Below are 27,585 nucleotides of genomic sequence, written 5' to 3'. Positions count from 1 at the left end.
AATAGGGGGGAGAAAGAGGGAGAAATACTACTGATGAGAATGGGGTAGTGAGGAAGAGAGGAAGAGAGGAAGAAAGGAAAGAGAGATAGAGGTATGGATACGAGAGTGTGTACGAAGTACTGGTAGAAAGAGGTAGTGTTCGTGTAGGTCGTGTTCAAAGTTGTGCAAACGTGTAGGTGAAAGAGCGACGGGGTGTAGCGAGGAGAGAATAGAGGGTAGGGGAAAGAGAAAATGAGAGAGTGGGGAGAGAGAGAGAGAGAGAGAGAGAGCTTCGGACCTTTCCCAGAAAGCAGAAAGCACGACGGAGCAATATCGCAGCGTCTGCCGGTGTTGTAAAACTGCTTTGGTCTCGCGTTTCGCTCGTCCCCACGCCGTTTTAATATGCCTCGTCTCGGTCCCTCGTTCTGTCCCCACCTTGGTTCTTTGCCGCTGTAGAGTTTAGAAAAGCCGGTGGTACCCGGGGCCAAGCCACGTTTTCGGTTCTTTTTCATGAAAATTCGTATCAAGGCCCGATCAAACTGTCCCTTTTGAATGTCTTCGCTTGCTGAAAATCTGCATCGTCTCCGACGCGGGGACAAGGGCCACCGACGTTAGGCAATTTTCTACGTGTTGGCTTCCAGCGAAGAGAGTTAATCGAACTCCTGACAGACGACTTCAAAGAAACTGATGTTTTGTTTAAAACAGCCAAAGGGTCGCGATTCTAAGTACTTAAGAAAAACAATTCAAATATAAGGAAGAGGCGTTGGGTATTTCGTATGGTAGTTTACAGTTTTTCTACTTGATGACTAAACGGCAGATTGGAGAACGTTCCTTCTTTGTCACATTGCGCTTACGTACCTGCGCTCAGCGTAAAACTGAGATTTCGCAAATTGGGTTCTGACACTACATTCTGTGTTGTGTACCAGATAAGAGAATACGAGATCGGATATAGCGTATTTATTCCTCGATTACACGAAGTACGACTAAATAGAAAATAGCTTAGCAAGTTGTACGGGAGAAACTCAAATTGTGGATCAGCGGACTGTCTCCAGAAATTCAAAATCTAGTCCGATCTCCAGTGCAAATTCTGCTAGATATATGTATATATGATACCGTAGGAAAGGGAACGGGTACTGATAATCAACTTGGACGAACTCTGCCTTCTGCACAGATGTTGCTTATAGTCAGATGTTGCTTATAGAAAGCGTCAGAAAACCTTACGGAAACAAATGGACTCGGCGTATACATAGAGTTGGATAGGTAAAGCGTAGTTTGATAAACTGTTTGGTCATCCAACAAAACTGTCTTCCCAGATCTCATTAACAATGCAGTTTACGCACCTCCGTGCATAGGCTATGGGTACCAAGCGAATTATTTAGTCATCGGAGGAAACTTCAACGATGAAACGGGAATAAAAATAACGAAGATTAGATGTTCGATGAGGAAAGCGCTACGATTACAGCGTCGATCTTTATAACTCGTATACGTATGTTCATGGTTTGCCACGCACCTGTTCGTCGCGCGTACGCTTACGAGTCGCGACGTATGTACACTCTAGTGTGTACGAGGATGGGTAAACATCGTTCAGGAGACGTGCAGAATTTCGCGATGTGGCTCAAGAACGCGACCTTGATATTCAATCCAAACGACAACAGAGCACACGGGTGGAAAAGAAATCGAACACGGGCTAACTTCAGCGCTGCTCAATTATGCGCTTACGTAACAAATCGTTCGGTCGTTTGTCGCGATACGTTGAAACGTTTAGCGTCGCGCACCGTGACGTAAAATTTCAATGAAGCTTAATTGAAAGCACACCGGGTCGTGTTTCATCTTTTTGGAATAGCGCCGTTCGCGATCGCGTGTAATTAAAGGATTATCCGAGTGACCTTTTCAGTAAATCAGGGTTGTCCTCGTATAGTTAGCTCACCCTTCAACGCTCGATTCATTTCCATTCTATCTCATTCAATATCAACGACGTCGCAGTCTGTGCGTCCTATAATTTAGGAAGGAGATAAATATAGACGCGTTTCATCTTAAACGTTACGAGTACCTGGTTTTGGATATTTTGTATATTTGCACACTGAAATTTTTCACAAATGCATAAACATTCGCAATCTAGTTATAGCAAAAGCATTAAGAAAATGTTTCGTGGTAACCGGTTGAGTCTCCGAGTTCCTTTTCTGTAGGTTAATGCAGAGGTGAAAAATTCGTGTGGAAGCCATCGAGAGGAAGAACATATAACGCGAGTGTTAGGCCGCGTAGGGCTGGGAGATCTTTTTCGGTCGTTTTTTGATATTTTGTCGCGGCATGAATGTACCATTACTTTCTTGCTGGAAAAAGTAAAAACGAAGAAGAAGGAATAAGAAAAAAAGGAGAGATCGGGGGAGGAAAAAACAGAGAGAAAGACTGAAAGGAGACGAGCACAGGGTTGTCGCTGTACGCCTTCTACTTTCGCAGCGTAGCGACAATTACGGCAGTCGTGCAGCCCCGCGCAAGCGCCACGCTCTCTCGTTCGTTGAACCTCGTCCGTGAGAGAAACTCGTCTCTCTGTGTGCGTGTGACAAAGAGAAAGAAAAATATAAATGTGAGAAACGAAGAAAGGCAAGTGAAGCGGAGAAAGAGGGAGAGAGGGCGAGGGAGAGAGCACGAAGAGAGGAAAAAGGAGAAAGACATCGCGAAAGAGAGAGCTGGAGTACTCGTAGACAATACCGCGCCAATTCTGCGACCAGCGCCACCTATGCAGGACTTTCCACTTTTAAAATGCATTACGTCGAAGCAAGAACCGGAGGATCGTGTTACGCGTATGAATTTTCAAACATCCGGATGGTTGTGCGAATATTTAGGTGACGATAAACCGGGTCCTGTTTAACCTTTGTAAAATTAGGTTTGAATTGTAGATTTTTAGTATACGAACCGGTTCGTTCCGCTATTAGAATCGACGCCAGGTCGATGATAAGTAAGCACTTAACCTCGTGCATGACTTTGTTTTCTGGATCGTCGAGTGCACTTTGGCGAATCTGATGGAAAAAGTCGTATGCAAGGGTAATGATAAGAATGATATAGTCACTTGGTGTACATTCGCTTATGTAACGATGGAAACCTGTTTGGTATACCGTGAATATATCTTCTATATCAGTGGTTTTCATGATTGTCGTTTTTGTAAATCGATCTCGACTATTTCGCGATTTAAAAACGATCAGTTGTTGTGGTTCTAAACGCCATTAGAGACATTATATCACGAGCTATATCGTAGTCCTTCGGACAAACACGGCCATTACCTTGGATGTTTCACGGAGGCTGGTCAATCGTTCGGATCGATTCTTCGCAGTTACACGCGACCAGATCTTTCTATTTCCTGTTTATAAGCAAGGACTTTTGTATCGGAGGTTTAGAAGAGATATACAGTGGGCTAGAGTTCTGTGTCGCTAGGCTCGGAAATGTCGCCGCGTACAATGTTACACATGCGAAGGAACTGTAGCCAAGCTTTACACCGATGATACTCGATAATCGACGACTGTCCGCCAGCAAGTGTAACGAGGTTAATTTAAATAACTGCATGGTCTAACAGTTGAATCGGAACGTGTCTACGACGCACGTTCTCGTGAATTATTTTTCTAATTTTTACTCGTGCGTTTCATATTGAATGTAACATATATACTTCGTACTTCGTTGAAAAACTCGATCGACTACTTCGATCGTATTCGAAAGCCTACTCGGTAGCTGTACTACTCCACTTTTTATCCTGAACTATCGTTGATGTCCACTTCTTTACCCGTTTAGATTAAAAAAAGAAAAAAGAAGAAGGCTAAAGGCAGTATGTATTTAATCTAGGAAAGTTAATAATACCGATCGTTAATTTTACACGCGTGTGTACGCGTAGGCGTAACCTATGGCTGTGTGTCTCGGCCAGTGGCGTGTAAGAGTGCGCAGAAAATAGAATTACTCTAGAAAGGCCACGGAATTTCACCGATGTAATCAATGAGCGGTCTCGTACGAAAAACTCTGTATCACTCTCCACTTGAATCCATTGTTCCGTCGACACGTAGGTTTCCCTCTAACTACCGTTAGGGATAAATATCGTCCTGCGTGTTTCGAACATTTACAACCACCACGGGAGAATTTTGGGAAAAAGACCGAAAATAGAGGCGAAGATTGATCGCTTGGAGAGTTGAATTGCGTTCGATCGGCCCGTTGAGAACCACGGCGTTTCGTAGCACCATACACTGTATTACACATTCACAAACACGCATACTCCTACGTATAAAGTACGCGTGTACCCTTCACCAGTGCGGAGGAGAGAACCGAGGCGTCCCGAAGGTGACCGAGTAGCGGCGCCGAACGGAATCGTCATCGACGCAGCGTCGAGCCAGCTCCGCTCACTCTGCTCCGAGCTGTCGAACGCGACGCACGCGCCTCCGCTTCGCTTCTTCCTTCTCTGCGAGTATACTCTCCGCACTTAGAGGCATATTTCCCTCGCTTTCTCGCCACCGAGTACTATCATCATCATCATCATCATCGAATGAGAGAGGAGGCCGGCTCCCTCTCTCTCTCTCTCTTTCTCTCTCTCTCTATCGAATTCGTTCCTGGGAATATTCAGTCAGTCTGTTCGTGAACGTCCACCTAGTTTTCGCAACACCAGAGAACATATTATTCCTGTTTGTTTTGCTCTCGCGCGTTTGCTTTGAATCTCTCATCGAGAAAGCCGCCTTTCCGCTCAACTCTTCTTTCGTCTCGCACAGCCGCTTTTGCTCTTCGGATCCGTGCTGTTGCGCTACACCGAGTTACGATGTCTTCCTGCTAAAACGTTCCATGTTTAATCTCGTTCGTACCAGCCTCGATCATCGTCATATATCTTTTAGTGCTCGTACTCGAAGAACACGTATCCAGTTCCACGATCTCCTACTCGTATTTTTTGCAACTATCGCTCCTGCAAAAATTATTGTCTCGAATCATCGAACACCATTCGACGCAACGATATCGAATCTTCGGCATCCATCCGCGTGATTTGCCGTGGCACGTTCTTCCAGTAAACGTTTCTCGAATTCGAAAATTTTCCAAGAATTGTCGTAGGATCATCGATTAGATCGAAACCGTTTCTCTGAAAAAGGCCATTTGCGTGCAGGCCTCGTGGGCAGTCAGACATTGTTGAATGCTCTGCTCCTGCTCAAGGACTATACGGTTGTCCTCCATGGAGGACGCCGATCGCTCGGATCTCAGGGACGGCAGACGAGTTCGCGGGCAGAATGAAGGCAGTTGGAGTTGCGAAACGACTTAAAGGCTTTGTCGTGATAACGGATTGTCGAGGTCGAGCCTCGTGTTTGGAGGTTCGGTTTTCGCGAAAGGACAGAGTGGTGCGGAAGGTTGGTGGAGGGGGCAGAAGATCGTGCGGCTCGAAGGTAAAAATAGAATACAAGAAACGAAAGTAAATCAAACCGAACAGGAAAAAAATACAGATATAAATAGATAAAAAAAAAAAAAAAAAAAGACTAAAGAGGGAGAGATAACAGAAGAAAAGAACCCTTCTACACCTAGTTTAGTCGCGGAGTTTTCTGGTATATAAGGGGTACAAGGTGCGCATGGTAACCGAAGGCAGACAGAAACCTCCCCCTCCTTCCCCATTCCACCCCTCTTTTCCTGCCAGCTTTGAATCAATAATCTCCGGCCAGGATTATATGCAGAGTCCCTTTTATATTTGGTGCCGTGATAAGAAAGATATCGACAGATTAAAGAGCACGCGGATTTGGGGATAACCGCGTAGCATTCGCAAACGTTTCTGGATACGCGATGCGACAAAATCACGGAGAACATTTATGATTGATTTATTTCCTCTTTCTCGCTGGCGTCACGTCGTGTCTTTCTCCGTTTACCGGTGCGCGGTATCGGCGCGCGGATTATTGATCCCTCCATCCTCCTCTTCGTCCTTTTGCTTATGATATTTTGAGAAAAAGAGCCAACGCGGAAAATATGATTACCTTGAAATGACTAGAATAGTTCGCTTCACGGAATGATATAGAAATGAATTGATCCCGGTGGTGTGACGTCCATCGTTAAAGGATCTTCTCTGCTTCTGTGAAATTTCGTTTCTCGATCCAGTCGAATCCACTTTCTCGTATCCATCAGCAACGAATACGAAGTTCAGAGAACAAGATACGTTTCTTAATTTGTGGTCTTTCGTCGAACATTTGCAAATATTGTTTACTATTAATGATCGCACGTGATATAAGTTTAACGAATTTCTGTGTTTCTTGTTTACCGCAGATTGAACGCTCCAGATGGAATTACCTTCGGCTCCGGATCGTCTGTTAGAAGCTCAAGAAGGTTCTACCTCGGCTGATTTAGCGGAAACGGTTAGTGGTGGTGCATTGACTGTAGAATCAGCGCCAACGATTGGTGCGTCGACGACAGTGTCGTCGTCAATTACATCGGAAAACGGACCAACGAAGCGCGACAATGATGCCGATTCTTTGATGGCTACGACCGAAGAAATACACGATGATGCTACTCGTCGATCCGCCGATAACCAAGTGTTCATCAATCTAGAATTATGTGAGACTTCGGTCGAGACCTCGAACGACTTTTCACATGGCGAAGGTCAGTTAGACATCTCCGATATGGGTCTGAAACTTGGGAAAGATAAGACGCAACCTGAAGACGCGGGTAACGATGTAGAAATGAAATCGAGCGAATCCGTGGATGAACAAGATTGTTTGACGTCGACGCCGACGCCGACGCTGACGCTGACGTCGACGCTAACGCCGACGCTGACGCCGACGCCGACGCTGACGTCGATGTCGATGTCGTTGTCGGTTCAGTGTACCGAGAAACAGACAGACGATTCTATAGTGGATGATAGTTGCGGTACAGGATTCACCACCTCATCGCCGCTGTGTAGAAAAAGGCCGGCCAGCGATTTTCTGCCGATCAATGCGGAGATCAAGCGGATCGGCGTTGAAATTTCGGAGAATGAATCGAATCAAGTAAGAAGCGACGTGAGGAGGATCTCACCGGTGTTGGTGAGCCTCCGAGAGCGTACCCTGGGTGAGATATCCCTGTCGTCGAACTCGTGCCTGTTCGACGACGATGTCAACAGTCGATGTATCTCAAGGAACAATAGGATTATCGATGATTTATTAACGAGTGGTTGTAGGTTATCAACGAATGTAAGCGTGGACGGTTCTTCTCAAACGAATCACAGTTCCGAGGAGATAAGCTGTACCGAACCGGAGCGTAGGGTCTGCGGAGTAGCGACGTCGCCGGAAGGTGAATGTACCAACGGCAGCGTCGAGGAGGCGCTGGTAGAGCCCTGTAAAAAGCTCGAATACTCGGACTCGTTTATCGACGAGGATTCTTGTTGTTCGCTGTCGCGCGACAGCCCCGAGAGGAATCTCAGCAAGTGCCAGGAACCGAAACAGTGCGAGGAGCCCGTCGAGGAGTGCTCGTGTAACGATACCACGCCTACGAATAGTACTTGCACAACACCGGTTATAAACAAGCAGACGATGAAAAGTTCGTTATCCCAATTAATGGTTAAGATAGATCCCATTAATGTGTCGCAGTACTTCTCACCAGAACAGAAAGATGCGAAATATATGACCGTCACCTCGAAGAAGAAGCAGAAGAAGAACATCACGTGCAAGGCTGACGATAACAACGTAGATGTAAGGATTGATTCCAAAGATACGTCGAAGAAAGTATGTTCCGTCGAAAGGCGAGATTGCGAGATCAGCGTCCAAAAGACTGAGTCACAGGACCATAAGGAGAAGAAGGACGATTCTCCTGTAGTATCCGATCTGCAACAGACCAAATTGATAAAATCAACCCCCACTATCTCTATGAAGAAATGCAAGGTGATCTTGCAAAGGATAACATTGCCGAAGACGGTAAAAGCGACGACGGAAGAGGAGCCGGAAAAAGAAGAAACGCCAGCCACATCGGTAATAGAGAAATTAGCAGAGGACGAGGAAGTCGTGTTTTCCTTGCCTTTACCCTCCACGGAGGATTTACAGCCGTTGAACAATTTGGATTCGTCTGAAACGACACCAAGTTCCCCGGAGATATTGGAACCTACCACGGATGTCCCAGAAGCTATTGACACAGAGACGGAAACCGAAACCGGCTCCGATAGCTCCGAAATGTCAACCACGACGAATGTACGTGGATGCGAGGACGACACCGTTTCTGATCAAATATCGTGTCAGGAGAACGAGTCCATGTGCTGCGTTGATATTAATCCGGAGATCATATCGAGGTTGGAGCCAGAGAGGCCGGAAGCTTTTACAGAAGATTCAGCGGAAAGCCTAGCGCTTGCCACTGGTGCGCGGGACGAAGTTAGATCGGATGGAAGCGATTCTGGTTTAGGAAGCGAGATACCCGGTGATCCTGGGCCTGCACCGGTTCCCGAAAGCGATTCCGAAACTTCTTTCTTGGATAGGATACCCGATGATATTCTCTCCGATAAAGAAAAAGGTAATTAAACGCATCGTTCTTCGGCGTAACTTCTTCTTTTTTCCATTCGAAAATAAACAAAATATATTTTATAAATACTTACGTGAAAGAATTTTTTTGACAAATTAATTTTAATAATTGTGACATTGGGTTATAAAAGATATGTCGGTGTATTTCTATAATAATATTTCTATAATATGCGAGAATATGATAGGAAAATACAAAGTACGATATTCTTTTTCAGTTGTGAATCAATTGGACAGTTTCGTACCGAATGTGGGTACACCGGGTACACCACAACCGCCATTGACGAATTTTCGGAGCCCTCCAAAGAGTAATTTAAAACGAAGGTTGATAGATTGCATGGACGAGGCTCCTAGTCCAAAGAGAAGCAATACGGAAGAATCCATGAAAAAGAAACGCAATATTCAATTCGACGCTGTCACCGTGTATTATTTTCCCAGGGCACAGGGTTTCACTTGTGTGCCTTCTCAGGTACATATTTTATACGATACAGATTTTATTTCGTCATAAATATTACAAAGAATATATTAGTGTTGTAGTATCAATGATATATAGTATGTATGAATATAACGTGGTAAATCGATTTATTTTTCTTAGGGTGGCAGCACCCTTGGCATGAGTGCGACGCATACTCATGCAGAACGGTTCTCGTTATCGGAGCATGCTGCTGAACAGAGGCGAATTCATCGTGCTAGACTAGCTCAATTGCGCTCCGAGCGTGCTGCAAATTGCGTATCGGAAGCAGCCTCCAGCTCCGAGGATCCCAGCGATGATACGGACGAGGAACAAAGTGATAACGAAGAACTGGATATCGATAGTTATTATTTCCTGCAGCCGGTACCTACGTGGCAGAGACGAGCTTTACTTAGGGCGGCTGGAGTACGTAGAATAGATGCCGTCGAAAAGGACGAGTGCCGTGACATTAGAGCTAGCAGAGAACATTGCGGTTGCGGGTGTAAAGGATATTGTGATCCAGAGAGTTGTCCTTGTAGTCGAGCTAATGTAAAGTGCCAGGTTAGTAGATCTATACTAAATACTATACGATAGAGTCAGATAGATTTTTCGAAGAAACAACTAAATGATACGACTGTGATATATGTTAATAGGTTGATAGAGCGGGTTTTCCTTGTGGATGTACCCGAGATGGTTGTGCGAATAGTTCAGGCAGGATTGAGTTCAATCCAGTACGAGTGCGAACGCATTTCATTCATACTCTCATGCGGCTGGAGTTAGAAAAAAAGCAACGAGAAGAAGAGGGTACGGATCACGACGCGTCCGACAATCAAAACGGCAGAAGTCCGTTAAGAGAAATCAATTTGGGATCCGTGATGGAGAATAGGACCACGGAATCGTGTTTGAACGGTGGTGGATTTACGACGCTTCATTACGAAAATCACGACGCTAGGGACGGCGGGACGAATTGTCAGCCAGAAGTACCTGGTACGAGAGAGGATAGTCTGGATCTTTACGCAATTAGAGACGATTGCTATCCTAACGAAGACACTGTTGATGGTACGCAGGGACCTCAAAGGAAACTTCATCCTGAATTTAGTCAAGCTTTTCAAACGTTCTCAGGCCAAACAAGTGCCGGAGTAAACTTTCAACAACCTACTTATCAGGACTATCAACCTTACGCTAACCTTCCTTCTACATCTAGGGTGCAATTTCAGCCGCAATTCCAAACGGTGCCAGGAAATCCAGGGTTCTCACACTATGCGCCTTATGGGCAAGACGCCGGATCAATTCAGGGAAACTGCCAGGTCCATTCCGGACAACACTCATCCAGTTACGAAACTAGCTTTGCCCAAGACGAAACAACCGGATCACAATACACGAATTTAAATTCGGTGCAGCCGATGAATACAGTGGTTCAACAAATAGGTAAACTAGAACCATTTTCAGAACTTTTGTCTGGTAGATATTCGTACTATGGTGAAATGGAGCCGGCGGCTCATGGTACTTATCACGGGAACGGAACCAAGGTCGAGGTAGAAAAGAACCAAGGTAACGAACAACAATCGGAAAGTACGGAAGAGTGTGACGAAAACTTTGGGGAAATTATTAAAAAGTCAATGGTTGAGACTGTATCCGCCTAGGTTAAACTGTAGATACGAAGAATTGTCTATGTGCGAATCCGTCAAATCGTTTTTGACCCATAGTGATTTATAACGAAAAATAGAATCTAACTTTCGTCATTGGAAACCTTTGCGAATGAAAAGATAAGAAAAGAACAAAAAAAAAAAAAAAAGGGATAACGAAGAAGTATCTCGATAAGAAGGTACTGGCAATTTGACGAGATAGACTTCCATGCGTTAGATAAATCCGAGTAAATTGTTTATGTGGTTTTCGAATAGAACAAAGGTTCTTCTCGAGAATCACTCGCGTTTAACTACGATGAGTCCCGTGGATGTCGTTAGAAAAATTATGCGGATACGTGTGCGTCCGCCCGGGATGGAAGCTTGAGACATTGTCCTTGTTCCTTTATTATAAGGTTGTCGATTGTGTAATTAATCGAACGGATAAGACGATGTTCTCAATAAACGTGAAGAGAATCCGGGGCCGTCAAGTTCGGCGAAGGATTTTCGGGGGAAGGTCTTCGTCGAAAATCTCCATGAACAGTCTCCTTGAAACGAAGTTGCAGAAGATATTCAACGAGGTTGTGACCAAAAAACAACATATGGGATCAGTTTAGATTGCAGTTTATAATACTTAACTTTAATATTAGGATCGCGGGCCTTGTGTCTTTGTAAAAAAAGAACAGAAAAAAAGAAGGTTTTTTCGGATCCGTGTGACAGCTGCGATGGCGAACAACTTAGTATTTATAGCGAATTCGAAAGATGTTCGCGTTGCTGATTAGAAAGAAAAACAGGCGCATGATTGTACACACAAAACACATATATATGTGACCACGAAATATGAACGATTGTGATACTCGTGCATATGAAAATGCAGTTTGCCAGGATCGTAGGTTAAGAAAATAAATTATGGGACTTTTTTATGCCAGTTAGTAAGAGATCGAGTTTGAATGGTTTTTCAATCAACAGACGATGATAAATGACGATAGAGAATAGATTTTCCGTCGTGTTGTAATAAATTCAGAAACATCGCGGTTACTTACATGTTTCCAATGTTAGAGGAACCATGATTGGTTGGCATACCAAGCGCACGCTGTCTACAGAACATATAACGTTTAAGGTCTCATATATTTTTTTCATTCTTTCATATGGCGCCTTGAAATTGCAGGTCCTTTTTTGATATCACGCACATTGTGCGAAGAATAGCAAAATGTGAAAACTTTTGAACGAAAATGTATAAGTTATCGATTATTGAGGATTCTCGGACCCAAATGATCAACGGCTCAATTTTGTTGTCTATCTATATTCGCAATTTCAAGGTAAGAGTTAACACGAACAAAGTAAAGAAAAGATACCCGCGCGAGGTTTTCTCATTTTTTGAAAAACTATTGCGGTAAACAAAGTCTGATGGCAAATATTATCTCGTTCGGATGTTGTTTTGCACACCCATTGTTATTCACCTTGTAGATTTTCAGACATAGACCTCTTTAGCATCCCGGGACGTTGATCGCTATACCCACGATTGATTAAAATATAATACATAAGAAAACAATGATAAGACGATAGTATTAAATTTATACATACTTATTGGATGTGTCAGCTCCCAAGCACTTTTGACGATCTTCTATTTCCGTATTTTACACTGTGTTCATCGTCGCTGATTGGTGCCTAAAATCGTTACGTTTGTTGTCAGTGTACAGTGATAACGAAATCTCACTATCGAAAATAGAAGAAACAAAAGGAACATAGATTTAACGTGTTGAGGGATGTGACACCTCCGTATGACATAAATATACATATAAACTACACGTATGTAAGTAACTTTTAGAGTATTTGAGTAAAAAAAGGCATACCTAGTTGATAGTGTTTTATTAAATGTTGTGAAAAAGTCTCTTGTCTACCGTGTAATGTGTTGTCTTATTATGTGTGCGTCGTTTCGTTCTTTGTTATTTCGTCTTTCTACATTCACGATACCATTCCCCAAGATCCTTCGTTTATTATATCGTTATGTTGAAAGCAGTTCATGAAAAATCATATTTTTTATGTGATTCTTTTCAATATATTGTTCATGATCCTGTCTTATTAATTACTTTAGTTACATAGGTATATCCGGCTGTGCAAGTAACGTAGTGTAAAAATACTCTTTCTACCTTTATTATATCCTATTTGTCCTTATTTAATGTTGCGATAACATGCAATTACAGGGCACTAACATACATTTATTACCATTCGCATGAACGAACTCGGAAATCTTACAAAACATCGTAAATTAGTATTAGCAATTTGTCCTCGTAAACTAAAATTAACACCTCTCTACAATGACAATTTAAACATACCGCTAAATTATTCTTCAAATTTCCTGCCTTCGAGCGTAGCTGCGCGCGCACCACCAACATGGCGTTCGTAGCGGGAATACCGTGCTTATAGCGGTGACGTTTATTCGCGATATTATTCAAATTACACATTACTTCCGAAATAACGACTGATACGGGCGACTAGTTTTCAAAAAGATAACACAAACGACTTGTTCTGTATGACGATATAGTCCAATTCCAAACCAATCGTTTCTACCTGCCGTTTGTATGTGATTCGGGGTGGGAGGCGACGCGATGGAAGGGAAAGCATTAGCAAGTTGTTGAGTTGAGTGCCGCTGGAAGTTAGCGCCTGCCCGTGAGCCTGTACGGAGGTTAGTTTGGTTGGTGCGGTAAAATTTCATATTCGGGCTCTCTTCTCTCTTGCTCGGTCAATGAAACGCGAAAATCGCAGATTAAATCGAATGGAAGTGGCGTGTGGTGCGGGACGCGTGTCGATGGCGTAATTAAAAAAAAAATTTGCTTTCGTTTCGAACGGTGAATACAACGGCGTGCTAGTGTCGTTGACGTTTCATGTGTCAGTGTCCTCTCTCTCTCTCTCTCTCTCTTTCTCTCCCTGTTTTCCTCTCTTACGTCTGCCCTTTCCCGTCTCCGATCCTTTTCTATCTCATCCCTTTCTATATACGTTATAACCATCGCACCAACAAGCCGCATTCGTTGTTGCAATGCCAGATGACAGGTGCGAGGCGCTACCATTGGTGTCTATTAACGAGTCCTTCGAGTGTCCTGCGAATTTAGGATACGCCACAGAATGACGAGCGTAAGGTTGTTCTACCGGAAGGGCGGAGAAGAGGACCGAAGACGACGACCACGACGACGATCTCGAATTCCCTCGCGCTAGCGGTGGGCTATGAGCGCTGACAATGGGGACGACTCCTTGGTAATTATCATACCTTTCTCTTTTTTATTGCTCCCTCTTGTTCCGTTTCTCTGTCGCGTCTGGTTCCGTGTCCGTGTCCGTGTATCGTGGCCAGCGAAATACACAGGTTGACAGAGAGCAACGCGCGACTTCGCCGTGCGGAAATAATCGTGGATTTGAAAGCTCTTTCTGTCTCTTTCTATCTTTCGTTCTTTCATCTCTGTCTAACGTAAACGCGGTCACCGAAGGAAATGTTCCTGCTGGCGGGAATATTCGTAGGAAACATATGTACGTATGTATGCATTTCGGTTTAGCGTATTATAAAACGGTCGGTCGCGAGTTGAAAATATTATGAAACGACTGACACAAGGAACGTTGCCTTATCGTAATTTTTTTACGTAATCAACGAAACAGGAAGCATACGATACAATGTTTAGACAGGAGAATCGTAAAATTGCAGGGTTATCGTCGTCAATGTCGTCAGCGTGTGTCGATTTCGATTTACCTTGTAACGAGCTTCGACCTTTCGACAATTACTAACTACGCTGACTAATCAACTCGTACGGGATTCTAGCCGGGAACTGACATATTCATGTCGCTAAAATTCGGTAGTTACGAAGAACGAAATTTAACGAGTTTTAGGAACGTTTGTTGTCACCTGATTTTATATAAAGAGTGCTGTTACTACCAATAATTTTCATACATAATAAAATAGTATGTTTAGATGTGGAAAAGAAGAAAGGTGATAGATCGTATTTCTGCCCCATCGTGTACAGTGTTAATTGCTAATAACTCGGATGTTGTCACGTGTTTTTCATCCACGTGATCCGAGTGGACAGATGAGTCTGTACCGAGTAAAAGTAATTTCTTGCGGCTAGTGATATTTCTTGCTCGATAGCTGGAGTTGTGAAACTCGCTTTACGTTTCGTAAGTTCGCCACCGGTTAGCCACAAGACAAAATGGAACGAGAGTAGAATACGATTTTCGACTAAGACGTGGTCTTAACCTTAATGCGTTCTTTCGGCCATTTTAGATCATATCGTATTCTTCCAAAATTACAAAAATATTTCAACCTCTTAACCATTATCCAGAAGGTTGGTTCATTGTTGTTACGAGCGTTGAATATTTTATTTCATAACGATCGAAGAGGTCTCTATGGTCCTATATGATAATTTTTACGTTAGAGATATCGAAGAAGATCGAGACATATAATTTCGAGGGTCGCAGCAGAGTCAAATAAGTTTGCTACATTCACTTAGGGATTACTTAAAGATCACATGTCCTTGTTTGTCTTCTTTATGATAATTTTATTCTAATTTTATTCGCGATATAAGATGTTCCTTGTTCAAGTATGTTTCGTTGACCTTTCCTCTCTTGCCTCGTGGACAAAATCGTAATGCAACGGACAGCTTGTAGTTCGATGGAACACGTTCAATAACTCGAGAGTCAATGAAACTTGCGCACGCCTCGCGCACGCGAAGGTATGCTTACTATCGAGGGATGCCGTTCTGTTTATGTTAGAAATTAATCGGTCGACCATATCATTCTCGTGTCTTACATACCCTCGTTGCTTCACGGCTTGTAATTGGAACGTTGGAATATTATTCTTATTCCCGTTGTTTACAACTGGAACTGTATTTGACCGATATTGGACGACAAATATTTCACGTAATAGATGTTTATCGATTCTCTGCATCACCAACGTTCAAACGATAAGAATTTACGTTTATATAATTAGGTCCTATTGGCAAGATCAAAAGAAATTATTAATATTTCTATGTACCATATTGTAGATTATATATAGAAAAAGATATAAATTCATTTAGCTTTGCTTATTCTCAGACTCGAGTATTTTCTCAAGTATTTTAATAAAAAATTCCGCTATACCGAGCGAAATTAATGAATAATTCAAAATTTAATTGCTCTCATGTTCTTAGAAAATTGTATAGTTTCAAAGTGCAGAAGTCGTTAATCTCCTCGTTTTAGTAGCCTCTAGTACCTTCGTTCGTCGGTAGTCGACAAACGTTGTCCGGAAAGTTTCCTTCTCGATCGCGTTGACCGTCTATGAGCACTCGTAGCTGCCGATTCCTTGGCGATCTCGCGCCATCGTACGCTCTGCCTGGCGCTATGAGAAAGGCAGGGCGGCATAACGCTTATGAGAATGCAAAGTAATACGTGTCAAGTCTAACGAGGCGCGTCGCGGAATGCAGGAGGCGAGAAAGAAGCGCGGGCATCGCGAACGCGTACGTGAAGAACGGCTAGAACTCTTCAATACAGGATGTTCCAAAAAATATTGCAAATTTAATTGCACGAAAACTAATTCCCCGTTTAGTTAAGTTCCTGCTATTCTTTAATAAACTATCAACCTATAGAAATACATTGACCATGAAAGGGGTTAAACGACAAAATCTTAGCGAAAAGCTTATTCATCGATAGTACGATAACTAGATTAATTATACGGAAAAATATTTCAGTTTGTTAAATAATTCATAAACGAGAAGGTTAATATATAATAACGTAGTAAAAATTCAATCGGCAATGGACGTGTTTTAACTATAGATATGCCAATTATAATACACATATTATTCAACTGCACAACGTTTGACTCTTCTTTCAAGCGTTCAGCATAGAAAAAAAAACATGGAAGAGAAAGTTACGCTCGTTTTTTATACGCAATATGTAGCATAGTACAGTTTGCCCGCGTTCTCGCCAAACGAAGATACTTTCGATTCACTTTTTGGAACACCCTATATCTGTATACTTTGATTTCCGCGTTGGGTCACGCTTTCATCGAAAAGGAAAGGGAGCACGTTCGTGGCTCGAGCAAACTGCGACGATTCAATGGTGATATGTAAATCCGAATATTTGCCTGACGTATCGCACGTCCCGCGATTCAAGATGCAGTTACACAAAGAGGTCTATTTCGTAGTTGGAAGTTGCTCCATTGTTGGTTCGAAGACCCGAGAGATAGGCTCCGGGACACTCCTTCGGGAAATACGTCTTCGGTCAGATGCTCCTCGATAGAACAAACAAGGAATTTGTGCAAGAAACTCGAACGATAAACTAGTCGATTTGGCGCGTTCGATAGATGCTGGACGTGCCAATACCACGGGTACTGTTACTTCTAGTTATTCGACTCAAGGTGAAGAGAAAATCTACCTTCGTGGAAAAAAGTCGACCAGATGAGTTCTTCCAATTTCTTGCGATCTTTTCTAGATTTTTGTCTTACATTGAATCGTATCGTCGTGTAGACACAGAGTAATCTCTCGTTTTAGTTATTTTGATATCTTAGAAGCACAGTAAAATTTCATTTATTCGAACTATCGAGGGACAAACGTTTCGATAAAATCGGAGTTCAACGCTTCTCTTCGCTAGCTATGATTTTTCATTCATATATTTTCGTAAGCTATTGTATGTACACATTCGTTTTTATACAATACGATATAGAAATACTTCTTGAAAAATTGATTCTAGTGGCAATTACGAGATATGGCTTGAGACTTTTGCACGCTTTTCTTATAGTACGATGGAAAAGACGCGAGATGCTCCAATTCTCCGGTACGCGCTTCGCACGAATCAATCTTCTCACGAGCGTGGTTCGATCGTGAGAAAGGCGGATATTCATTCAGAATTCAGTACGAAACGAGAGGAATCCTTTCTTTCTCTCTCTCTCTTTCTTTCTTCGCATCTGTCGCTTTCCTCCCCTCCTTCTTTGTCTACGTTTCCCGCGGTGATCTCCGTTCCTCGTCGACGTCGACTGAACGGAAACGTGAAAGTAACCTGGACCACTGGATACGTTGCACGCGGCCACGCATTTCTCCAACCTGAAATCGATACGACTGGACTATGCGAGAGTCCATCTCACGAGTAAAACACCTATGTGAGAAAAGGATAGGAAATCGACCTACTGAATTGATACGGATCCTCGAACGCGTGAATCCTGTGGCGACTGGATCGCGAATGGGACGAATTTTAATACGTTTACCGCTACCGACGCGTATGGTGCGTCGTGTTAATCATCTACAAGTTGTAATTTATTGCTAGACTCTCAGTAACAGGTATTCATGCAAGATTTTCAATGTTTGTATGAGCTTATAGAAAGATAAATAAAATTTTAAGCAGGTAGGGACAAATAGTATATATTTGTTACGTCCGATAATTCCAGAATCGTAAACCAGAATCCATTCCTTGATCGAGGCGATCACTAGCTGTGCAAATATAATTAGTCGGACCGCAATAATTCTAAGGATTTGTTATAAAACTAAACGTTTATATGTTACCATTAGGGCCCTTGATTGTTATAAAATATATTCAAGTCGACATGTTCTTTATGGTTATTGCTTCATGGAGTAAAAAATGCGAAGGTTTTTCCCGGTTCAACGGTCATTTTGGTGGGGCGACCAACCCCCAGCAATAATTTTCCTCTGCGACAGTATCGTCTTCTGAACTTCTGGTTTGTCGTCCTTAGATCGGTCAACGTCTTTTGACCGATTTTACATCTTTAGAACAGTCATCTGTTTAACTTGTATCTGTACGCACCGAGCGTAACGGTCTGTGTCTACAAAATTGTTGGAATAAAGCGTATATTGTAACCTGTTACTCGAGTGTTGTAATCACTTTAACCACCTTTATTATCCTAAACGAAATAGGGAATCGATCATTTCGTGGCGTCGATTATCCGATCGTAACGGGAATTTACGACTCCCGTTGACGCGCTTCCTCGAGATCGCGTCTCTCCGCGAACGATCGAACAATATTATTGAAATATTTGTATATCGAGGCATTAGGACTGATACGTCATACTGGAATTGGCCTCAAATGCAATTGGAAGGATATTTATTCTGTTATAAAATTAGAGAGTCGCGCGATAAAAATAGAATAAACTTCAGTATCCGAGGAAGATTCACCGAGGAAATTAATAAGCATCGTATGTATGGGAATACAAGCCTTGCCAATTGTTTTGTAATCGCGTGTTTCACGGAGAATTTAGCTCGTGCCTTGTTTAAGATATTAGATCTACTTAAAGCCTTTAACGTGATTTTCTGCCTCGACGAAGGACAACGTCTCCCTTAACGAGACGAAGGTGATAATATTCAAGGCATGATCCTAAACGAAAATCACAGACACAAAACAGAATACATAAATATTAGAAGTGTTATTTAAAAATGTTCTTATCTATTTTTTGTAGCGTTCAAATGGCGTTCGAATCATACAACGATTCTCGGTGATAAAATTACATTATACGTTTTCTTCTCTGTTACTCGCAGATTTAGACGATTAGATCGAACAGAATTACAAAGTCACGAACGAACGTCGATCGAATTCCTTTCTGCTACTTTTATCGCTGTTTTAAGATAATACGTAACGCAAGAAATATAAAACCGAAGGAAAAGTGATTCGTCACGATGTTAAAAAGAGAAATATAAAAATATCGACGTCTTGGTTTACATTTAAGAGGTTTAAAACCGCAAGGAGGCCAGACCTGCGGACGTCAATCATGGAAGTGTATCGTGGTTCGAGCAGTTTCTTATTGGCGTTGTGAAACTCCTATCGGCCACGAAAGTCGTACGTTTGTACAAATGGCTGGATTACGATTAGAGATTAAAACATCCGCTTTTACTTTTGCGGAACTCTATACACCGTCTCGGTGGACGAATATTGGTTGTTACTTAATAAAGTATGTAACTTGCTGTTGCAATTTGAAGGGAAAATTGCTGTGTAACGATTCCAGATACGAATGACTTTCTTTTTTCTATCCAGTTGCAATATTGCCTATGGTATCAGTATCTTTCGTTACATATTCGACCAACAGTCTTAGCTCCAAAGATACTTTCTCGTTCGATAGTTGCATATTTTTTGTGAATTGTATTCTTCTTTTCATATAATCAAACAGTCCGTGACTTCTGTCTCTCGTATTTGCATGAAAAATCTTTGTACAAAAGAACTTCCATTACTTTTATATTCAACGTTCTTCTTTTTTCTTTTCTTATTCTAAATTTTCTTTTGTAGTAAACGACTATTGAATTAAAAACAGACACGTTTGTCACCATTGAGTTACTACAATGCGTTAAGATCGAAATTTACCGTCAGCGACTTGACCGACTTGAACCGTCCAACTCTTTCGACAGATTCGACCTTGATCGGAATATCATTTCCGCGAACATCGGTATCATTGTGACTGCAAGTCGCAACACACTGTCGCACAATCGAAACAAAAATACATCGCTCTTTATCGATGCTTATCGATATCAAAAATATCGTTTGAACACCTGGCAGGTTAAAGAGACCACCATCGTAGCGATTGGTTTTCGTGCAAACGTAACAACGTGATTCGTGGGTCGCGCGTGGGACACGCACGCGTCTCCGTGACTCACAACACCTACATACGTGAGTCTGAAATCGCTCAAGGTTTCGGCGTGGTGCAATTCGGCCAAGCGATTTCGCGCGTTCCACGATCGACAGAGACGATAATTGTAAAATAAAAGGAGATTGTATATTTGAATGGCTTTGACCGGACGAATCAAATCGATCACAGGCGAAAAATGTGACAAGTCACATCAGTCATCTTTTAAAAAAGGAGTAATTTCAAAATTCATTACATCGTCAATCGATCATCAACGCTATTTTTTCGTTTCATTTTTTAGGATTAGATATCATGTTTTGTCAACCTCTGGAACATTTACAAAATACTAATAACATTATTTATTGTATGCGTGGACCAATATTGATTAAGTCAAGCTATGCCACTAACTTGACGGGGTGTCCTGAATTAGAATGTTCTAAAACAGCGTCTTTTTGTGATTTTTGTTAGAAGGGAAAGAATGAAACGAAGTTATTGAATTTTGAGGTATGGTTTTATATATATTTTACGAATACAAAAAAATTTTTTTAAAGCAAAAAAAATAATAATAACAGATTTCTAAGCCTATTTCATGGGCTGCAGTTTTCAATCGGCGTGAAAGATCCACCTCGTAATTCTTGACCGAAACAAAAAATCAAAAAAGGATTAAATTATTATATATTTTTCTTCTCGATGAACTACGAACTATGAACTTTTAGAACATTCTACTTCAGGACAGCCCCTTAAGTCACTAACAACTAAACTAATATTATTCGTTTCTTAGGAAACGCAACAAGGAAAGAAAAAATAAGTGAAAAATCGATTAAACGAGAGGGAAATGAATTTATAGCGTGGTAACAGCCACTTTGTTGCACATATGATGATTTAAATCACTAGGGCACTGCTGCTAATTGGATTCTCGATAGCTGTGTGCACAAAGAAACGGGTTTTGTTTGCTCTAATGGCTGGGAACCCAGACAGTTGACTACCACTGCTGGCAAACACGTGTTTTATATCGTTCGTGCTCGTGTGAAAGTGGAGAAAAGCTTTCGCGACCAAAGAACGTCCGATAACGATCGTATCGTCCTTAGCTCTTGGCTATTTTACTCAAAGACCTTGATTTTCCTTGAAATTTTGATTTATTCCGATCAAGTTTAACAAATTATTTAGCATAAATTATTTTGATAAATTGCATTTGCCTGAGTGTGTTCCGTGAATTTCCTATTGAGCGAAGCTCGCTCCGTCTACGATTAGAAATTTATTCACATACGCGCTTCTTGTTTACGTATTTTGTAACTAGTACGTTCGATTCTTTCGCATCGAAAATTCCGTTTTATCGGCATTCACGGTTTAGTTAGCGTAATTACTTCACATAATTGTGAATTCTGGCGCAATTTCCTCACTGAAATTCTCGTTTGTTAGTCTCTTACAATGCTTTATTATTTAAGAATTATACACACACATATATGTATGATTTTTAAATTTTATCTCATTCGCTTATATAACTCTTTCTTTTTTTCTCGTAAGTCCGCAAAATTCTGCTCGTACGTTAGGGTTAGCACCTAATTTTCCCCTCGATCAAACGTCTGTGATTCCGTACCATACTGATTATAACTGTTTCGTTCAATCGTAAATCTCATCAGCGATATTTCCACTTCCCATCAGCAATATTTCCTCAACCAGTAATCCTATCATCTTCCATCTATCAAGCATCTAACGATTACGACCTCAGTCGCTTTTTTTTCAAAATAATCGTAGCCAGCGATCCCATCGTTCGGTTTATCGGCTTGCTCCAGCATCGATACATCGTTTTATGTTTAAACGTGTTCCGTTAGTTAGTTTCTTCCGTATCAAGGCACACGTCGAACTCGCAGGATGTCCAGGAGATTCATCAGGCAGAGTTCTACCGAAGAAGAAACCGGCGTGCACGGATGATTTCACGAGAGAGTAACGGGGTTAATGAACATCGTCTCGCCTAGGGCGAACGTTTTATCGACTCTGTTTGGCTTTCTAGGAGTTATTTCGCTTGTACACGCGAACAGACGCTCGACAGCCTAGTCGCTACGAAAGTAAACGACCTTAAGACTGACACAGCACAGGCTGGATCGTAATTACTACCGGTAGTCTGCTGGTCCAAAAGCGAGAGGCTATGAATAACGAGGCTCCAATAGGCGCGAATCTCTTCGCCGTTCAATTTTTCATTATACATTTTCATGGTTTTTCGGGAATGGAGGAAGCCTTTGTAAGCACTTTCTGCGAAGAATTTCTACTTTTTAGTGCACCGGTTTGTTGGAAGTGATGGTGATTGGAGGTTCAATTTGTCGACTTTGGAACGTTGCTTTATTGGAAAGATTAGTTTTTAGGACGAGAACTGGATCTCGGTAAATTTTTAAGCGTATTTCCGACCATTTATACTTGTTCGTACGTACTGATTTATCGAAAGCCGAATTGCTAGGAATAAAATGTGATAATTAAATTAAATTTAGGATGCCGAGTTATTAGATTCATTTCTTGCGATCTAATATTTAGATACATTTAGTTAGATTTGTATTTTTTTCGATGACATGCATATTTTTAGATACAGAGACAAGTCAACGAGCTTTTTGCCTTCGTTGGAAAATTATTCTCTGTAACATTTACTCATGCGCCATGTCGCGCACACTTTTCGCTACGACTGGATCCGCTTTTTGTTCGTTTAATCAACGAACAATCAGGGCAAACGGTGTCCAAACGGAGAAAAATGGAACGAGGATATCTCCAGATTGGTCCCTAGCGTGTAACACAAGGGGGTTCGTTTCCCGCCAATTCTAGGGGCGAGAGAAACTCGGTATCGATTTTACGTCCTGAACCATACTCTTGTGCAGACTGACACGAGTGGTCCGTTGGAGTACGCGTTCGAGCTAACAAGATTTACTGTTCGGTGAATTACAGGCAGAGTAAGAACAGAGCGAGATGAGGTGAAACAAAACGAATCGAAACGTGCCAGCGAGCGAAATGCACCAAGTCACGTATATGATCTCGCACGCTGCGGGTATAAACGTACCGCGAAATCCGCGAAAACGTAAATTTCACGTCTTGATGTCAACTTCCCAGAAGTTGAAATATAGACAGGCATTCGTTGGAAGTGATTTCGTGGAAAGAGGAAAAGAGCAATTAATTCTAAACAGGACGTAATGCAAATTTCTTTTTCTAAAAAATTTCATAATCTTTTAGTCGTTTCAACGAATATTTCGTTATTAATTCTCTAAAATTATTCGAACTATATGCTGTAATATTTCATACACGATAAAATAATTCCAGCGAATTAGGACAACGTGTAATAACAAATTTTATGCTATCTCATACTTTTTACGACAATTGATACCAAAAATACCAAATCACAGAGTATAATTTGCTACATAATTATTAACTTGTATGTGTGCTGCTGTTGATAAATTTCGACTCTGTATAAAATTCCGATACATCTTACAATTTTACTAAAAAAATAAGGACATTAAAAACGTCGAGTAATTTTAATTCAATGACCAAATGCTGTGATTCGTTGACCTACACGCCTTCAAATTTCCTTTCAAACTAGATGTTAAATTTCAGCTGTTATATTTAGTCTATTGTTCACATTTTTCCGCGCCATAAATCATTTTGAAATACGGCCTACGGCCGCGTTTAATCAGTTTGCAACACGATGACGTAGTAGATGGTGGGTTACGTCACACTGGCGACGTCACGGTTGCATTTATCACGCGAAGGTTGGCGATTCCGGTAGCGCGTAGATGATAACGAATGAAATATAGTTGGTCACCAGTGACTGCAATTGTTTATCGATCCACGTGTCCGTTCCAGATCGTACCACCTCACCACCCCCGCAGGACTCGACATTGTTTAGAGTGGCTTTCAAACGGCTTTGTGCTTCGCAAAGATCTCTTTCAATTTAAAGAAGCGGTCGATTCTTTAAGAATTTTGCACTTTAGTCTGGAACGTGAAAAAGTAGCTTGCTAAATAGCGAGAACAATCTTCGCAAAGAAATATTTAAAAGAAAAAATCAGCAACACAGAAATATTACTAATTCTGCGGATGTTTATGTAGCTATTTTTGGCAAATGTAAAGTTGCAAGAAAATGTACATCAAAAATTATGTAAGATCATTAATCAGTTAAAATTGTGTAAAACTAAGTGTAACACTTGCTATGATATTTTATCGAAGAAACGAACTTGCGCTTAGGTTCTGCTCTTTTGGTTATATTCGAAATATTCATAGTTTAAGTATTACATAACAGAAAATATATAAAAGAAGACGAACAAAATATACGTAATATACTTAAATAATCAGCAATCTGATTCGTTTCACTTTTCATCCATTTTTAAAAAGATCGCGAGTAAATGGTTTTCTGGCGACACGATTGAAGCGAAAGGTACTCTTTCAACGGGACAAAAGTGGCGTCGTAAATGAAAGTGGCGCTATCTACTCGCATGATCGTTCTTGTAATAATATAATCCGTTAAAAAATCGGCACAACCGGAGATAGTTTCACGGTCTCGTAGCATAAAGACCGGAATGTCGTACTCAGCCACCCTTGCTCGGCTCTCTGTCACCCTCGAGCACGGTGTAGGGTGAATTTGATGACTCATGTCGCTTTATACGGGGAATGAAATTACGCTCCGTCTCTCTACGCTCTACCACCATTGTGTCAGAGAGGAGACGGGCAAACATCTTGATGTTGAAGTAGCTGCTTTGCTTCAGAGAGTTTTTGCAAAGTGGAATCGTCTCCGCTGCAATTTCAACAGTATTTCAAAAGTTACAGGTTCATTTTACATTTTAAAAGTTATGATTTTATCGTATGTTGTAACGCGCTTTAAATCGTATCGACAAATTGGAAGAAATTTAGGATAATTCGATGAAGTTTAGTGAGTAACTTGGATCATAGAAGATTAGGTACCTTCGATTATATTATATTATATATATATATCTTTCCATGAGATTCTATTAAAATACACACACTTTATTCTCGAGAGATCTTATTCCAAATTTTTAATAATATATCATAATTTGTATAAAATTAAGCCTAAACAAAATTTATCCACTCGTCTTATCATACGACACTTGCTAATTCCGATTTGCCAAAGGAAATTTTCGCTTCATACACGCGGTTAGCCGATACCTAGGTAACGCAGCGATTACGCGTAATCGTTGGAGACAATGTCGAGTTTCCAGGATTCACGTAGAAAGCGTGACCGAAACAAAATTCAGCGATACGAAGGGGAACGTGCGTACGTGCTCGTGTGGAGACGCGGAGACACGCATAAATTCCTCTATGCTCACGGTAACAGTCTGTTTGATTATGGTATTATTGGCACGCGATGCGCATCACGGAAAAATGTATGTACGTCTGACTACTCTACGCTCCAAATAATTGGCCTAATGTCTGCTACTATTTTCACTTTATACGTGTACATTCGTTGGAGAAGTACCGTGTTCGACGTGCGAGCTACAGCAATATTTCTTTTTCTATAGAAATTTAGTCGTCGTTTCTGTCGATGTAATTTGCGACGCATCAGACGTGAAATTCGTGTCGATTCTCAAGGCCTGGGAAAGGAATTATGCTAGTTGGTCATTGTGGGATAAATTTAATGCTTCGAATGCTGTAATATTCTTGGCGTATTATTTCATACCTATTCTTTATCGAATCTCAACTCGCAATCTTTCTTCTCCTTCGTCATATAACATACGGTTTGAAAGTTTAAAAACGATATTTAATAAAATTGACGCACGATCTTGTTACGTGGCATGAATCAAAGTACGTCGTTCAATCATATTGCAACTGTCACATGTTTGAATATATTTTTTCGATAACGTAAGCTTGTTTGTTAATCGTTTTACGCAATGCGTTCATAGTATTTTCCAAATGTTCGTGTTCCTATTATTTCTCCAGATAACTGTATTGTAAAATGATATATGGGAATGACTGTTCGTCACGAGTTCCTATGGATGATAAAATCTAGCGGAATCGAATCGAGGAATTTATCGATCGAGAGTTGCCGAGTCCTCCGATGGTAATGTCATGCATCGACTTTATCCGTGGCATGTGACAGATAGCAGTACTGTATCATAGGTGATTAGCGATCGTATATGGTTAAACGAAAACATTTACAAGAGCCGTAAGTGGACATCCTAAGACGAATAAAAGTCATTTCAATCTTTTTTATTCAAGTAACACAAATATTTTCATTTTTGTTATCTAGGTAACAATTTGAAACTATATTTTCATTTCGTTCTTCAAATCTCTTTTAAAGATTTTGAAACTCAAAGATTCATCAGAAACGATCGTTTCTCGTATCGTACGACGATCTTGTCGATCGCACACCAAAACACGAATTAACTTCAAAATAACTTTGCTGCATCCTGTACCCCGTGCCTCTTACGATCTTATTGAAATTAATTGTACTTATTGAAACGTACAAACTTTTAATCTAGAAATTTCTTCAATCATATCCCTTGGTTAATCGATATTAATCGCTTTATCATCCTAGTACACCCTACTGTATCAAAACAACGAATGAAAAATGAATTCCATACCATTTATTTGCATGAATGTACATCCTGCGTGTCTCGCAAATATCCTGGCGCTTGAAACCTAACCATCGTCGTCGCTAGTGTCTTCCAACTACGGGCGACGAAGATTTACGTCAATGCACGACCCACGGTGATAATGGAGACGAGTGGCCGACGTAAGAGCGTGGTCAGTCCGATTGCATTGAGCCGGTTCGGCCGAATTACGTGTTCGCGGCGTTCGGAGTCAGTCGTTGTCGGGACGGCGAGCCGCGCGGTTCGGGTACGTACTTTGTTGTTGCCGGTGTGAAACGGTCGCGTGACTGTTTCTCCTTTCTCTCCCTTGGTCGTGTTCCATCGACGACCACCTGTGCTTCGTTCACGACGTGCCAGCGTTCAACAATTTTCGGCTACGATAGGCGCCTACGTTGCTTGTGCATGCGCGTGTGCGTGTGTATACCTGAAACAGAAGTTAGGCCAACGGGAGAGAAAGGTACGAGGGCAGGTGTCGAGGTATACGAAGTTTACCGGAGTTTGAGTCGTGTTTCTTGGGGATTTCGGGTCCAGTTCTTCGCTTCTTTGTTCGAACGCACGATTTTCTTCTCCTGGAAGAGGCTGTGGTAAGTGATCGTTGGAATTTTGAGCCGAATTTAGGGGCGTTAGCGTGCTACAGAGAATTAACGCACGTTTGTAAAATTATTTTAGGCATTTTATTTTTCCAAAGATTCAAACGAAATTTAAATATCGAGGTATAATTAATACACGCAATGAAAGTCAAATATTAAGATCTCACGTAAATTTTGTCTCGCAAATGTGTGTTAATTCGGCAAATGTGTAGTGCCATTTACTAGGCAATGTACATGCGTTTCGTAAGACAATATATTCACGAGTAACGCAATTTAACCCTGCAACGTCCTTTCGATTATTTCATTCGATCAAATTATACTTC

At 41.5% G+C, this 27,585-nt stretch overlaps 2 protein-coding genes and 1 long non-coding RNA gene across 12 annotated transcripts in view; 2 read left to right on the top strand and 1 right to left on the bottom strand.

The window, feature by feature from the left end:
• Window positions 1–12,414, top strand: part of Axud1 (AXIN1 up-regulated 1) — a 33,247-nt gene extending 20,833 nt beyond the window's left edge. For 3 of the 6 annotated variants that reach the window (XM_072020185.1, XM_072020186.1, XM_072020188.1), the window contains 4 exons: window positions 6,238–8,445; window positions 8,669–8,919; window positions 9,046–9,462; window positions 9,555–12,414. In XM_072020185.1, the coding sequence (XP_071876286.1) occupies window positions 6,252–8,445; window positions 8,669–8,919; window positions 9,046–9,462; window positions 9,555–10,544 (3,852 nt within the window). In that variant the 5' untranslated portion in view covers window positions 6,238–6,251 and the 3' untranslated portion in view covers window positions 10,545–12,414. Of the gene's footprint in view, window positions 1–4,521; window positions 5,376–5,422; window positions 5,550–6,237; window positions 8,446–8,668; window positions 8,920–9,045; window positions 9,463–9,554 lie in introns of those variants that run through there. The other 3 variants (XM_072020190.1, XM_072020189.1, XM_072020187.1) reach the window with 3 other exon arrangements.
• LOC139996109 (uncharacterized) overlaps window positions 1–27,585 on the bottom strand; it is a 201,287-nt gene that overhangs the window by 88,452 nt on the left and 85,250 nt on the right. The gene's annotated exons all lie outside the window — the stretch shown is intronic.
• The window catches only part of Rgl (Ral guanine nucleotide dissociation stimulator-like), a 40,614-nt gene continuing 26,202 nt past the window's right edge, over window positions 13,174–27,585 (top strand). For 3 of the 5 annotated variants that reach the window (XM_072020202.1, XM_072020198.1, XM_072020199.1), the window contains exon 1: window positions 13,174–13,775. In XM_072020202.1, the coding sequence (XP_071876303.1) occupies window positions 13,746–13,775 (30 nt within the window). In that variant the 5' untranslated portion in view covers window positions 13,174–13,745. Of the gene's footprint in view, window positions 13,776–26,863; window positions 27,257–27,585 lie in introns of those variants that run through there. The other 2 variants (XM_072020197.1, XM_072020200.1) reach the window with 2 other exon arrangements.

This window comes from Bombus fervidus, chromosome 17 (genome assembly GCF_041682495.2).
Source record: "Bombus fervidus isolate BK054 chromosome 17, iyBomFerv1, whole genome shotgun sequence".
Lineage (NCBI taxonomy): Eukaryota > Metazoa > Arthropoda > Insecta > Hymenoptera > Apidae > Bombus > Bombus fervidus.
The sequence above is the reverse complement of the archived record's forward strand: the minus strand, read 5'-3'. Positions and strand labels throughout refer to the sequence as shown.